At 35.8% G+C, this 15,351-nt stretch overlaps 3 protein-coding genes across 4 annotated transcripts; 1 reads left to right on the top strand and 2 right to left on the bottom strand.

Annotated features, from left to right (window-relative positions):
- The first annotated feature begins 2,195 nt into the window (after positions 1 to 2,195).
- Positions 2,196 to 6,464, top strand: LOC141599650 (L-galactose dehydrogenase). 2 transcript variants are annotated; one of them, XM_074419731.1, is made up of 6 exons: positions 2,196 to 2,234; positions 2,649 to 2,962; positions 3,854 to 4,082; positions 4,240 to 4,539; positions 5,035 to 5,163; positions 6,003 to 6,464. In XM_074419731.1, the coding sequence occupies exons 2-6, from the start codon at positions 2,784 to 2,786 to the stop codon at positions 6,126 to 6,128; spliced, it is 963 nt and encodes a 320-aa protein (XP_074275832.1). In that variant the 5' UTR covers positions 2,196 to 2,234; positions 2,649 to 2,783; the 3' UTR covers positions 6,129 to 6,464. The 2 variants fall into 2 exon arrangements, with proteins under 2 accessions (XP_074275832.1, XP_074275833.1); XM_074419732.1 differs by lacking the exon at positions 2,196 to 2,234 and having other exon boundaries at positions 2,641 to 2,962.
- Positions 6,465 to 7,263: 799 nt separating this feature from the next.
- Positions 7,264 to 8,668, bottom strand: LOC141599652 (peptide methionine sulfoxide reductase B5-like). The gene is made up of 3 exons (XM_074419735.1): positions 8,318 to 8,668; positions 7,832 to 7,988; positions 7,264 to 7,583 (listed from the first exon to the last, which is right to left on the bottom strand). Exons 1-3 carry the CDS (start codon positions 8,416 to 8,418, stop codon positions 7,437 to 7,439), a joined length of 405 nt encoding a protein of 134 aa, XP_074275836.1. The 5' UTR covers positions 8,419 to 8,668; the 3' UTR covers positions 7,264 to 7,436.
- An 881-nt stretch (positions 8,669 to 9,549) lies between these two features.
- On the bottom strand, positions 9,550 to 13,211 carry LOC141599651 (CASP-like protein XL3). Its single transcript, XM_074419734.1, has 3 exons — positions 12,925 to 13,211; positions 10,224 to 10,368; positions 9,550 to 10,110 (listed from the first exon to the last, which is right to left on the bottom strand). Exons 1-3 carry the CDS (start codon positions 13,086 to 13,088, stop codon positions 9,832 to 9,834), a joined length of 588 nt encoding a protein of 195 aa, XP_074275835.1. The 5' UTR covers positions 13,089 to 13,211; the 3' UTR covers positions 9,550 to 9,831.
- Positions 13,212 to 15,351: the final 2,140 nt, after the last annotated feature.

Below are 15,351 nucleotides of genomic sequence, written 5' to 3'. Positions count from 1 at the left end.
TGGATTTCCTTGGGTTTTGTGTTGAAGATTAGTGACAAGTCTTCATCTTTATTCAAGATTTCCTTCATTTCATTGTTCATTTAGTTGGTATTACTTGAAGATCATGATGCGTAGTGAGTCGTCTCTTAGCTAGGGTTATTGGGGAATTAGGGGAACAATTGAATGCTAGATCTATACCTTGTGAGTTATTTGGTTGATTAAACTTGTTGTTGTAAGTTCTAGTCTAGTGCACATGTTATGTTTGATTAAATGCTTAATTGACAACCTAACGTGATTCTCTACCTTTTCAATAATGCCCATGCACTACGTTAGTGGGAAGACCGGGTGTACGTGGAAGCTAACCCGAATAGACCTACGAGCCGCAGGACCAAAAGTTCTAGCCCTACTCTACCATGACCTTGACCAAATACTAAACTCATATGTCATGGATTTGTCATTTGATTGCCGCTTTAAACCCAAGACACCCTAGTACTTTTAATCAATTGTTTACATCCCTTACTTTCGTTATTTGCATTAATTTACATTTCATTTAAAGCTACACAACCCCAATCAACCGTGACACTCGTATAAATCGGAAATAGGTAGACTTAGAACCTAAAGCTCACCGTCCCGTGGATCGACCTCGACCTACCACTTGCTAGTTGTTTGTTGAGATTATAAATACTGTTTGATTTGGTTGTTGACGACCCGACCACACATCACCCACTTGTCGCCGGCTGAACAGCCTTATCCCGCCCCTCTCGCCGGCGACGCCCGCCCATATTGTCGGCGACTCCACTTCCACCATCCCTTCATCATCAATTAGCCCTAAATTACTTTTGACATAAACCCTAAATTAATTAATAAAACACACCTAAATTATAAGAAAGGCATAAATTTAATTAATAATAATGCAATTAGTGAAGAAAATACATTCAAATTGTTATCCATAACTGATGGATTTGTATTTAGGAGAGTTACAGTAGAGAGAATCACATCTCATGTTTTTTAGCCAGGGGTAAGTAAATGGAAAGTTAGATACATAAAGTATTGTAATGAGTAAAAAAAGTACTGCGAAAATAAATTACGGTAAAAAATATACTGCAAAAATAAATTACTTTTCTTAAAGACATAAAATGTTCAAATCAGACAAATTTTAATGATGAAAAATGTCAATTGTCGGAAAGCTGTGGAGTCTCGAGACCCCACTAACTTATACGAGTATGTGGCTACGCTACTGGGGGTGGCTATTGGATCCACTATGGTTCGAAATTCGGGGTCGGATTATCAATACTCCCTCTATTTTTTTATATATGACTTTCTCACATTTCGAGACACTCACTTCTCTCTTCAATATCTCTTAAAATATAAGACTAAATATTATGATATGTATACTCATATGAAAGAGTTTTTCGTAAGGAATTTAATGGTACCATTTTTATATTTTTTGAACAAATATATTTTTGTAAATATTAAAGTCAAAGGCTTACCTCGTAAATGCAAAACGTCATATATAGAAAAGTGGAGGGAGTACGTTTTAATTTTCTTTCTGGTTTATTTCCAGTCATCATATATGTTTGTTTGTTTGAATTAATCAACTTGGGTTGTTCTATATCATACTATTATTTTGGATTGAGCTATTAAATCGAGTCATTTCAGATATATTTTTGAGTTCGAGATATCTTCTAATGATATTTGGGAGTAAATCGTAAATGAGTCAAGTTAATTAGAGTGCAATCACTTTTACTAGAGTGAATGAAGGATGATCACGATGAGGGGGTGCAAGAAGATAGCTAATCAAAGAGTGAAAACAAAAGAAAATATCGTACTCCATACTTGGGGATGATTGGCTTGGTAACGATATTTCAGGATAAAATCTCATAGTCGACCAGTGTTTTTATTTGTTGATATTTGAGGGTACGACATCCTTCATCCTATTATAATTTTCAATAGTGTATATCATATTCGATTATGCTCATTCCTAGTCTCAAATCTAAACCAATTCATTTAACTTTTCGATAACCCAAACCAGCCTACTTAACCCATTTATTTTCAAACAATTATTTATGGTCGGGTGTTTTCAAGTCAGATGGTATCGAGTAATTTTAGGTAGGATCATTCAATTCCAAGTTTTGATCAAATCAATTTGAGTTGTCTAGTCAGTCGGTTGGGGTTGGGGTTGGTTTCACATAAAATAACGAACTCGTTGCCTCGTTGGGCCTCGGCATTTGCCAATGCGATGAATCTCCACGTAGGCTCTGTTTGGCAAAAGTAACTGAAAAGGTAGCTGAAATCTGAAAATGTAGCTGAAAACAGAAAAGCTAACTGAAACCTGAAAAGGTAATGATAAGGTAGCTGAAAATTAAGACCTGATAAGATAGTTGATTATATAAAACAAATGTTTGACAAACTAACTGTAAAGGTAACTGATTTTGATGAAATGACGTAAAAGGATATGATAATTATTTAATTGTATAAATTTAAGGGGGTAAAAAGGGAAAATCAAATCAAATCAGGTATCTGAAATCTCAAATGCTAAACATTTCATTTCAGGTTAAATAAGCTACTTGCCAAACGCTTACAAAAAAATAAGGTACCTAAAATTTTGGTCAAATAATCTACTTTGACCAAATCAGGTACCTGAAATGTCTTACCAAACAGTGCCGTAGACTTCCTTTGGTCCGTCATCAACATCATCCATTCACACCCTTCTAGGCTTCTATCCCTGCAACTCCGTCACTATACATTCATCTTCATCTTCATCTCCCCCAAATCACTTCTTCCTATAAACCCTAATTAAATCAATGGAGAATAATGGTAAAATAGAACGACGAGATTTGGGGAAAACAGGCCTGAAGCTAAGCAGTGTAGGATTCGGTGCGTCACCACTTGGTAATGTCTTTGGTCCTATCTCTGACGATCAAGCCATTGCCACTGTTTCTCAAGCTTTCAATTCTGGAATCAATTTCTTCGATACTTCTCCGTAAGTTTATGCATTCCGCTTCAATTTATCGATTTTTTCTGTTTTTCCTCCCAATTTCTTGTGCCCAGATGTTTATTTTAATCAAAAGACCTATAATTTTAACTGCCCATTTGTGTACTTCGGTTAATTTCATGTTTAAGGTGCATTCTTGTTGATTAATGGTGTCCCATTTATGTATTTCTTCTGATATTTGTATCTAGTTTTTTTGATGAATCAGTCTCCGAGTACTCCGACCCAATTATTTGTTTACCTTTTGTTTACGGCATATTTCAATCAAAACTAAACAAATGACTGGTACAGTACGGAGAGAATATTTTTTAAAAATTGACAGGAGTAAAGTAGGAACACCCATTTGAATTGTTCTCCAATGTTAATGCTATGTGTTTTCCTTCCCAATTTGAGTAGAATCCATAATTTGTTTCATTATGAAACTAGATTTTTTAGCTTTCATTTCGTATCATAGCTTGAAATATTGGATAAATGGTGACCAGTGATGATTGAAGAGGGCTCAATTGATTAATGCTCTTAGAATATGATTTAGTTGTCTATTTCGAGTTGTTTTTTTTTTTTTTGTTTGAGGCTGAATTCAGCGTTCAATCATCTGCTTTAACTGTTATGTTCTTGCTTTCTGCTGATTTCGAACTTCCCAATTATTATTTTTTTTGAGCTTGAACTACTTTATTCATCGAATATGAGAGAGGTTGTTTTTGTATGGGATCACATTTGTCTTAGTTAAAAACACCATAACCATCTTTTGGTGACGTGTGATGATCGCCCTGCCTTTTGCATCAAAAGAAATAGGAATTTGTATTACTGTAGTGTTCTTATGCTTGATTGATGCGTCATTCTCTCTTGCCTTAGCGACATATATTTTCTTAACCCTATTATTAGGTACTATGGTGCTACATTGTCAGAAACAATGCTTGGGAAATGTCTGAAAGCACTTGGGGTACCTAGAGATCAGTACATTGTGGCAACAAAGTGCGGCCGTTATAATGAAGGTTTTGACTTTAGTGCTGAGAGGGTGACCAAGAGCATTGATGAGAGCCTTGAAAGGTTGCAACTTGACTATGTTGATATACTGCAATGTCATGATATTGAATTCGGTTCTCTTGATCAGGTAGGTAGCTAGATTCTTTTCGCACCATGTTTGTGTTCTACATGGAGTCATTGACCTCCTGCGTCTGGTCATTTTTAGGTAACTTTAAGCACTTCTACTACCCGGATTAGTTATCCTCTTTCTTTTTATATACCCGCTCAGCATCTGGTTGCTGCAGATTGTCAATGAAACAATACCTGCTCTTCAAAGGATTAAGGAATCAGGGAAGACTCGATTCATTGGTATAACTGGACTTCCATTGGATATATACACTTACGTTTTAGACCGAGTGCCACCTGGGACAATAGATGTTATTCTATCATATTGTCACTTTTGTATCAATGATTCAACATTGGAAGATTTGCTACCTTATCTTAAGAGCAAAGGAGTGGGCGTAATCAATGCTTCTCCTCTTTCAATGGGGCTTCATACAGAAAATGGTCCTCCGGAATGGCATCCAGCATCCGATGAGATTAAGGTATCCCCTCATTCCTTCACTAGCTGACTAGTTGCTAGCAGTTAGCATTTCACTCTTTATAAGCATCAGTAGTTTAGTACTTTAGTTGGTTGATTGATTCCTACGTTCTGTCTGTTAGTAATTCTCGTTTGGCATTCCTGATATGTCTGTACATTTCTTTTACTTACTAATGATAGACTTTGGGAATGTCTCCCTTGAAATTATTTGTGATTAAGAACTGAAATCATTCGCACGCTATAAAATTATCATTTTTCCGTGTGCTGGTTAGATCTTGAGAATATGCCAAGTATGAAAAATGTCAACGAATGCCCAAGTTGCTTAATTGCAAGCTTACGAATATGAACATAAACCAATATCTAGGAATGCAGTTCATTAGTACTCCATAAATTTTTGATAGGAGTAGGCCATAATATGGAAAGTGTAGAAAAATTAACTGAGGTTCAAGTAGATAACCTCATCAGAGTTGTGGTCATCTCATTGTTTCTGTGCATTCAGGCTGCATGCAGAGCTGCTGCTGAATATTGTAAACAGAACGGAAAGAGTGTCTCGAAGTTGGCTCTGCAGTACAGCTTGTCCAACAAAGAGCTTTCCACTGTTCTTGTCGGCATGAACTCTGTTAAGCAGGTTTGTATTAACTTTTAGTAGTTTGTGAGGTAACTGTGTTTCACTTATGATTCTATGTATGTGTATTATAGTTTTCTACTTTCCAATCGCTAAATGCCTCAAATTATTCACTTACTTGGGCGCACTGCACCCATGGTATTAAATCAAGGTTGTGAGTTGTGACACCAAAATGCAAATGTGTTGTAAAAGTTCTAAAGATCAACACAACTACATTTTCAGCAGGCCGCGATGACCCACCATAAAGATGATTGCATCAATTGACCGTCTACATATCATGTTATGTGTTTTGGTGTGGTGACTATTTTTACAGCAAAATTTGGGGATGAATTACAGTTCTATGGTATTATCTCTGGGGCAGAAAGATCTGTAATTAGTTATAGCAAGTATAGACTATGAACAAACCACATTAAGTGAAACGACACTGGAGATGGGTGCTGAAGGGGTACTATCTTGGGCTAAGAAAATATGCTGAAGGAAGTACTGCCGTACTGGTGCTCGGTAGTAATCATATACTGTAATTTACCTGGTTCCCCCCTCATTTCTCAAATCTCAAGTAGTCTTAAACATATCTTCCAATTCCTTGCAGCAAACTGCTTTGCTACTTCGATTTAATCATAAGGATGTGCGTAAACATTGCCACAAGTCCTTTCCCTTAACATCTGTGTGTATTCAAACTCAGTTAAGAAGGATCTAACATGGGCACATGCTTAAATGTCACAGTCTAGCATTTAATGGAAATATTTGTTTTTTCTCAAAATGAAGTCTCATATACTATGTTGTGGAGTGTCGGACATGGGATTTACTACCTTAGTTTTGTAATTCTATGATTTCCATTCCAGGTTGAAGAAAATGTGGCTGCAGCTTTGGAACTTGAAGCTACAGGTTTAGATGAGGCCACCCTTTCAAAGGTTGCAGACATCCTAAAGCCTGTAAAGAATCAAACCTGGCCGAGTGGCATACAATGAACCTTACACCACAAGTTCAGTTGGCTTCAACCGTGAAAGAGAAGGTCAATACCTGTAAATGTTCTATGCTACTCGTCAGCGCGCCAGTTTTACAAATGTATTGTGTAATAACGATACTACAACCGTCATTGTTATATAATTATCGCTTACCAATACAAGTGAAGATTTGTTATAATGGCATTGATCACTTGTGCAGATGTAATAATAAACATATGATCGTAATAATTGGACATTAATGTCCGTGTAGCCTTGTACAATCACTGTTGTCGGGATGCAGCACAAGCCTTCTAGATAACAAAGATATGAGAGGTGTGAGCCCTTTGCCAATTCATCGGTATGTTTTCCCCATGAGTTGCAATTTATAGAATCATTTCATGCAAATGACACACTTAACACAAGGACCATTCTCGATGTCGATAGATTTTCAATTCACGTCCCGGAAGCTGATTTTGGTAGAATGATAGAAATTACTCCCTTTCTCCAAATCATTTGTTTAGTTGAACTAAACACTTCTCACAAAGAATAAAAAAATAAACAAATGATTAGGACTGACAGAGTAAAAAGTACGGAGTGATTGTATTTTGGGTTGGAAACAGTGTTAACATTCTTAGGTATGTTTTGTGTGTTCAAGAATGAATGTAGGACTCTTTCGTCCACTTGAGGTACTTGCATAAAGAATCTATCTTATCAAGACATACCCTTGCTTAGTCTAGTGAGTAGTGACCCTCCACGCGTTAGTAGCGTGAGCGTGTCTTGTCACAGTACCATTTCTGAGGCTATTAAAACAAACGAGGGCTTGTTTGGAGTTTGATGTCTGAAATGTGTGACTATCGATAACAGACAACTCGGAATCGTAGTAGGAGGGATCCCCCTTGATGCTTCTATAGTACCCTTGGCTGGATGACTAATACCCTCCCTCCCTCCTTTTCACCATCCATTACCATTTACCACCATTTGCTTTTATTTCAAGCATTTCCACCCAGTAACTACCCCATTACTAGCGAGCCCCATAATAATCATCCACATTAGTGATCATGTTGAATCCTTAGTCCTTACTATGGTACCCTTCCCTGCAACAGTTGAGTCACAACTCACAACTCATAAGCATTGAATCCCCCATTTTAAATCTGTAAGATGACATTTGAAAGCAACCTTATAAACGTAAGTATTACAATGTCGGCCAGACTATCAAGTACAAGTCGAATGTAGTATAAGAGTTGTTGTACAAGAAGAAATTCACATGATAGGGCAAGTAAACTGGACTGTAGCTCCACCTGACAAGGTGGTAACTACAAAATGCAGATTGCATCAGTGTGGAGCAAACTTCAAGGATACACTGTTGACACAGTGGCGCTCATCTGTGGGAGTTTGAAATCCTTCACCTTTGAATACATGCCCCAGATGTCCACCACACGCCGCACATGTTATTTCAACTCTCCGCCCATCAGAGTCCGTCTGAAACACCATACGGAGTATTAATTATTCCCTTAAAGTAGTAGTATGCATTTTAGTAGAATTTACTTAAAATAACTGATTCAGCATAAACCTTCATAGCCACGACCTGAAAATAACGCTACTGACTTAAGGCCATACGAACCCAACCCAAATGACTCATTTACTGGGTCTACATTTAAGCATCATGATTTCTATTCTTATTAATTGGGCATAGGCTCATAAGTATAGATTAAGAAGAGAGAACTAACAGTGCGATTGATGGCTCCCGGAAGACCATCAAAGAAAGCTGGCCAACCACAGGCAGAGTTGAATTTGGTAGTAGATTTATAAAGGGGAGTACCACATCCTGCACAACTATAAACCCCTTCCTCAGAATATTTGTTATACTCCCCTGTTCCGGCCCGCCTGTAACATTAATTAATTTCTTGTTGGTTACAGAGGCTAATCAAACAATACCAAATCGTATTCGTGTCTATTAAAATAACAAATAAAATGACAGTCAACAGAATACGTTGGTATAAACAGACTTCATCCAGACATCCATAATAAATTATCAAGGTTTCAGAACAACACGTATATCGATCATGTCCAATAAGATTAGTATGACAAGGCCATATAATAGCGTATGCACCTCATTTATTATTATACGAGCTAAAAATAAGGTCCACATATGAGCGATCTTATAAAATACCAAGTGAATACGTAAAAATAGCAAGAAAAGTTAAAGGACATACTCGGTTCCTTTTTGCCTAAGAATGTAAAATTGTTGAGGAGATAGAACCGCCCGCCACTCTTCTTCTGATTTTTGAACAGGTCCAGTAGTAGATGATGCCATGCTCAAAAACCTCAACTTTGTTTGGAATAACAAATAATGCCCAGTTGACAAAATGGGAAAATTTGTGGGGTTTGATACCAAAGTTTGTGACTTTAATCTATTTGTACAAGTGGGTAGTAAATAATAATTTATGGAATAATTAAGAAATGATGTAGATGATGATGTTCTAGAACACAAGGTGGATGAGGATGACAAAGGTAAGATTCTTACAAGTTAGAAGGTGGATGTCCACTTTCATACAACTAAACTTGGATATAATTGTCAAAATGCTATCAATTTAGAGCTGGCAAAAGCTTATCCGATATGAGAAACCCGATCCGACCCGCTCAAAACCCGACCTAATACAACCCGAAATCGACCTGACCCGACATGTATCGAACCGATCCGAACCCGTCACTAACCCGACATAACCCAAACCCTTTATAACCCGACGGCTGACCCGCTTTGACCCGATTGCCACCTCTAGTTACTAAGTACTACCATTGTACATGTACCAATTGGATTTTTTTTAATGTGGCTTTAAGAGTAAAAAATTACACAAATTAATTAGCCCCAATTTCAAACGTATTAACCAAAATGGGTCTGCATCACGCCCAAAACGAGGCACGTATTTAAGTCGCTTTCCTCCCAAGTGATTACACCCTTGTGGCTTGTAACTACAGTTGATTTTAAAGCTGAGCAGTATTAACCCAACTCGCTCAGGCGGCCAGCGATTTGAGACAAGTCGCTTTTGGGGCAGTAGCCATAGATCAAGATGGCTTGATTTTAGCCAAGCCACCGAGGGAGTGGACGACTTATGCTTTAGTCGTTGGCTGCCACCTTAGCGACTTGGCTCTCAAAGATAACTCAAGTCACTTATGCTGTGAGTAACACGGGGATCTGAAATCATTTACAGTGCTGTTGTTTTTCAGCTCCTTGATATGTCAATTAGCACTTCATCAAAGAAACAAAAAAATCAACAATTTCACAACACCACATGATAGTCTTCAAACTAAACTTGTTTTTTTTGCGTTTTCCTGAACATTTCTCGATCGATATTTGTCATGTCTCCTAGGCGTCGTTGCTTCAGCCGAGCAAAATACATCACCAGTCACCACCGGCAAAATTACAATACAAGATACACAAGAATAATTGAAACAGATAAAGTTGCAATTATATACATTAACAGTCACCGATCACCACACACACTCCCTAACTTACAGAATACAAAGTTGCTAGGTATTATACAATGTATTGGTACATTGTTTTCTTAACATTTATATATATTTATCGGAGTATAAAATACAATGTATATGATCGAATACAAACTCACTGTATGGGTCTACAAATTTATTACTCCATATATATATATATACTACGTACTTGTAGCACAAGTTTTTGTTATTTTGTACCTTTATTTATACAAGTAACTACCTAAATAATAACTGGAGCAACCATGCCCGTTCTCTTAGGTTTAAGGCACAAAGAGTTTGGAGAATACCATCTAAATAAATTGAAGGTAGAAATGCCCGAAATCACAGCAAGTAATAGTGTTGCAGTTAATCCACAAAGTATGGCACCTCCAATTTGGACACAAAACTTTGTAAACTTGTTGCATAATTTCATCCACTGGAACACTTCCGACCCCATTAACACCATATCAGCTATTTCGGATATGGCGCAATTTGTTGCAAATATTAGGTATACCATCACCTTAATAACCAACCATCAGAAAATTGATTTGGTAAGGGCGGAATTGTGTGTAAAAGACTATCAAAATATAAATTAGCTAAGTCACAAACGGAATAATCAGTGATATACGGTACCTGATCAAGTGAAAAATGAGTCCACTTTTGCATATGACTTGAAAAGGTCAAATGGTCTCCTTGGTCGTCGGTCGTCAAAGCCAAGCATCTAACGAATTGAAATAGGCTATACCCGGCTCCAATAAAATGGACATACACGTACATCCTACACAAGCAAAATATTTACATTTTCTCTTTTCTATGATTAGATGGGTATGGTTAATAGTAGCAAAAATAAACAGTTTAAAGATTTACGTAGTTATTATTTTCGAATAATTATTCATCTTTGAGCTATATCGTGTTCAGTACTATGATCAAGACTTACACTAAAATTAGTACACATTTAATTATCTATTGCACAATTTTTAAAAATATATAAAGATAGTCTTACATTAAAATTTGTATATTATCGATTGTAACCGGAGTGCAATTGAAGGCCATGGTAAAGTTGATAAAAAATTTCTTGGTTTTTTGGAAAATATGAATGAACGGTGGAGGTGGATGGAAATGTGTGGGTTGATGTTATTTTTATAGTGAGGGTACGTAATAGGGTTTCACTGATGATAGCTAATTGCGTCAAAATTCCATTCTCAATATGGATATGATTTGATTTGATCTCATTTTTTTATTTTATTTCATACTCTCCTTCCTAAAATACAGGATTTCACTTGTTTAAGTTTAGTATTTTAGTATTAGTTGTCTGCGTTAACTGATTGTAGTCGTGATTGTAGCATATAATATAATTGTAGCATATATTATAATTATAATGTCTTTGATTTTAGCATTTGACTTTTTAATTTTTGGTAAATCTTCATATTGGTATGATGAAATCAAAACAGTATATAGGATATAATATTGAAAAATTCCGTGAATGACGTTTCTTATTGAAAAATTCTCAAATATTTTTTTTTGGAAATCACGTTCCTTTGTTTGGAGAATAAAGTCAATGTAAATTATTTTGTTTGAGTTAAATTAGAAAGCAAATAACAATATATAGGATATAATATAGGATATAAGGATATGGATGGGTTATGGAATATTCCATCCCAATTTTCACGTTGAATTTAAGTTTAGCATATTTTTTTTTCTTCTTTCTTTCTACTGATGCTATGGACCTGCCACGTAGGATTATGCTTGAGTATTATGATGACACATCAGCAGATGTAGCTTCTGCATTAGAGAAATATATGATTCTTTTAATCAACCTCAAATGAATCAACCCCACAATCTTTTATATGGGTGTGAACGAGTCGAGCTGAACTTGAACTTGGCTCGATAAAATAAGCTCATATCAAATTACAACTCAAATTCACAACAATTATTCAACCTTGATTTTATTTATGTTTTTATCGTATTTGAAAGAAAAATTTCTAATTTATACTTCAAAAATTAATTTATTTATTAAAGAAATATCGTACAAATATAAATTTGGATTAAATAATTATCCGTACTCAAAGTGGAGTCATAATGTCATTTAAGTTGAATCTCACAACATTAGGATTTAGGAACCAACTCATATATCAAATAAATCAATAAGTCTTATTTCAGATAGAGGTGGCAAACAATGACACGACACGAAAACACGACACGAACACGACACGAAATTAACGGGTTTGGGTTGAGACTTAATGACCCATTTATGTAAGTGGGTCGACACGAACACGACACGATATTTAATTGGGTTGGGTTAGGGTTGACCTCTCTAAACACGAACCCGACACGAATGACCTGTTTACTAAATTAATCCTAATTTTTTTTTATCCTCCATCACATAAATAAAGTTAAACTTTCAAAATATGGGCGTGACACGAAAACACGACACGAACCCGACACGAAATTAACGGGTTAGGGTTGAGGCTTTATGACCCATTTATGTAAGTGGGTCGACACGAACACGACACGAGATTTAATTGGGTCGGGTTTGGGTTGGAGGGATTGTGACCCGTTTACATGTGACACGAACACGAACCCGACACGACCCGATCTGTTTGCCAGGTCTAATTTCAGATGGTCTGAAATAAAACGGATTAAATGTCACCAATTTTTCAATAGAATGTAATTATTTAATGACAAAATGTTATAATAAAAAAAAAGTTGTCACTTTTAACCCTGAAAATGATGGTAACATTTTATCAGAAAATAACAACATTTTATCGTAAAATGGCTACAATTTGGTGCGTCTTATTTCAGACAGGATGCGCAAATAAATATTCAACTAACCTTAGTAAAAGCCAAGTGTTAACCAAACTAGACTAGTCTCTTCGTCCTTATCATTTATTTACCTTTGATTAAAAAAGTAAATAAATGATTTGGGACGAGGAAGTAAATATCAGTGTTAGACTTGTTAGTGCCTTGTCGAGATGGCTCAACTTGTGGGTTGTGACACCCCTTTTAATGCATATGGATCCTCTCGATTACTTCCTCATCTCCATTATCTATTAATGGGCATGATTTGATTTGAAGAAAAAATTAACGGTTTAAATTTATCAAGATTGTATAAACATTGAGGTGGAGATTGAAGTGCTCAAAAATAATCCGGCCACTTTATTTTGTCCCCAGAAGCAATCTGGTCCATTAATAAGGAATGAATAGGTAATGGAGAGAAGGGTAATGAAGAGAATCCGAACCGCCTTTTAATGAAGGTGTAAATAGGACACTCTCAACATTTAGTTAAGTTCAAAATCATCTTAATGCATAGAGGAATTAGCTAGAAGTAAATTACCTTGCAATGGTTACCAACTTGTAGCTAGCCGTTTGTTTGTAATAACCAAAGATCATCTTACTTTCCGAATCAACAACGACAATAAGAGCAGCAAGAAAGAGTGTTACAAACGCAAATAATCTCATCAACACCTCAATTTTTGTTAAACTAATATTATTTCCCATTTTTCTAAGAAAATTAAGAATTTGGAGGACTAGAACTTGTACGAGTAAGTTCCCCTATTTATGGCAAAGAGGGTTAAAGCAAGAGAACGTGCGAAGGGTACGTAGGTTATGTAGACATTGTTGAGGCTATAAATAATCCACGCACATTTGATGTTTATGCATGTAATAATATGGCCTTTATTGTAAAGTGTCTTAGATTGGTGTCCCAACTAACTTTGACTTGTTTATCATATCCCTTATTATTATGTCACGATTCTTGTTTGTGACGGGCATATCTGTCAGAAGGTTACGACGTGTGTTAAATATTAGTATATCACTCACATGAGTAGATAAAGACAAGTCATTTATCGCTCTCTAGGCATTTTGTTTTTGTCTTATCTGATACTACCCATGTAGGTGATATTTAACCTAAATTTATGACGGATATATTCATTACAATGGAGACTTATTAATTATTATGTACTCCAGAATGTCTTAATTCATATGCCTTATAATTTGAGAATGGAGTGTCTATAATTTGAAAGTTCCTAATGGTATTTGGGATGGTAATTGTGGTCCAAACTGAATCGAGGGAAAAACACGATCCAAATCCAACTCTAAAAAAAACTCATTCGATCAATTATTTAAAAACTCATATTCCAATACCATTGCAAAACTCGAACCAAATCCAAACCCGATCATTCATACCCGAACCCGATCCAACTAAATATGTTTAAAACTTTATGATTTATTAAACCTGAAATTTCAAGTTTGTCATATAAGATGATTTTTTTTATATAATGAAATCAAGTTTCGGATCAGGTTTTAGATTATATGGTGGATCGAGTATGGATTTGAATAGATATGAATTTGAAACAAGTATAATGGATCGGGTACAAGTTTAAATGTTTTAAATATGGATAGAGTTTGGATATGGATCGGTAATCCAATAAGAAGTGTACGGGTTTACATATCACAAAACCTGATCCATTGACATCCCTAGATAGGATGGTGTATTTCATTATATTGACTCATCCCCTCCTCTATCTACTAAAATAATAGGAAATCTCAAAGTTTTTCCCGCCTAAATGCATCCTCTATAGAAGATATTTAATACCTAAATATATTTCATGGTAATGTTAGATGTTATACTGTAAAAGGTTGGATAATTAAAGTGGGTAAAAGAATATTATTAGGGTATTGATTTTCGCAGTACACATTTTACTCATCGCAGTACACAGTTGACGATTATACCCTAACATTTTTCTTCCCATTTTCCCTCCCTAAGTTCTCTCTAATATATTCTCTCTAATTTCACAACATTTTCCCCTAATTCTGTATCACCTTATTTCCGTCTCATGTCGTCGTCGTTAAGGGATGGTGGTCGCCGGTAGGAAGAGACTTTGCTGGCCGTCAAGTCCGCCGGAGTGGGGGTGGTTGGTGGGTTGGAGCCGGTGCGTACAGTGTACTACGTGAAACCACTGTGTACTATGTGAAAGTTGAAACCATTGTGTACTGCTGTGTAGTACGTACAATACATTGAAAAATTAAGAAAACAAAAAGTCAAACTACATGTCAATGGCGACATCCTACTACACGGCTACACCAATATCCCACCATCCAATAACAATTAATAACAATTAATTTGAGCATAAACCCTAATTAAAAATTTACAAAATTATAAAGGAGTCAATTGGATTAATTGTAGAGTAAATTAATAATTACTCCCTTTTAGAAACCACTTTTCTAAAATTACTCCCTTTTGAAAACTTTTTTATAATTTACTCCCATGAAATATTCTTAGGTCAAAAATTGCACTCAAATGGATTTTAAGGTGAAAAGTCGTGTTTTTTGACCGTTTTGCCCCTGTTTTATCATTAATCCAACCTTCACCTGTTTGCCTCTTCACATTCACTTTTTACATCTCATTCTTCACTCTCTCATTTTCATCGTAATTTTTACTCCAAAAATTCAAATTTTTACTCAAAATCCCCCCCCCCCCCAAATTAGAGCACTAGTGATTCCTTCACTGATTTGTGACGATTCCAAATTGTTAACTGTAAATTTCCTCCCACAACTCATGTTGATTGCTTTAATTTCTTTGTTTTAAACCCTAATTTCTGAGTTTAATTGCTTGTGTATTCATTTCTGGGTTATATTGCGAGTCAATTTCCGAGTTTAATTTGCCATCAATTTTTTTGTTCATAGCCATATTTTGTGTGTTGTTTAATTTCTGGATTTAATTTTGGCAATTTCATTCGTTCATTTCCCTAATTGATGTGGA

The sequence above is a fragment of the Silene latifolia genome, chromosome 9 (genome assembly GCF_048544455.1).
Source record: "Silene latifolia isolate original U9 population chromosome 9, ASM4854445v1, whole genome shotgun sequence".
NCBI classification, from domain to species: Eukaryota; Viridiplantae; Streptophyta; class Magnoliopsida; order Caryophyllales; family Caryophyllaceae; genus Silene; species Silene latifolia.
Note: the sequence above shows the minus strand (reverse complement) of the source record. Positions and strands in the feature narration are given on the sequence as shown.

Coding starts and splice junctions, on each gene's coding strand:
- LOC141599650 (XM_074419731.1), top strand. CDS start 2,784: ATGGAGAATAATGGTAAAATAGAACGACGAGATTTGGGGAAAACAGGC. Junction 2,963..3,853: donor AATTTCTTCGATACTTCTCC/GTAAGTTTATGC, acceptor CCCTATTATTAG/GTACTATGGTGCTACATTGT. Junction 4,540..5,034: donor CAGCATCCGATGAGATTAAG/GTATCCCCTCAT, acceptor CTGTGCATTCAG/GCTGCATGCAGAGCTGCTGC.
- LOC141599652 (XM_074419735.1), bottom strand. CDS start 8,418: ATGGCATCATCTACTACTGGACCTGTTCAAAAATCAGAAGAAGAGTGG. Junction 7,989..8,317: donor CTTAGGCAAAAAGGAACCGA/GTATGTCCTTTA, acceptor TTAATGTTACAG/GCGGGCCGGAACAGGGGAGT. Junction 7,584..7,831: donor CGGGAGCCATCAATCGCACT/GTTAGTTCTCTC, acceptor ATGGTGTTTCAG/ACGGACTCTGATGGGCGGAG.
- LOC141599651 (XM_074419734.1), bottom strand. CDS start 13,088: ATGGGAAATAATATTAGTTTAACAAAAATTGAGGTGTTGATGAGATTA. Junction 10,369..12,924: donor AAGTTGGTAACCATTGCAAG/GTAATTTACTTC, acceptor TTGCTTGTGTAG/GATGTACGTGTATGTCCATT. Junction 10,111..10,223: donor CTCATTTTTCACTTGATCAG/GTACCGTATATC, acceptor TTGGTTATTAAG/GTGATGGTATACCTAATATT.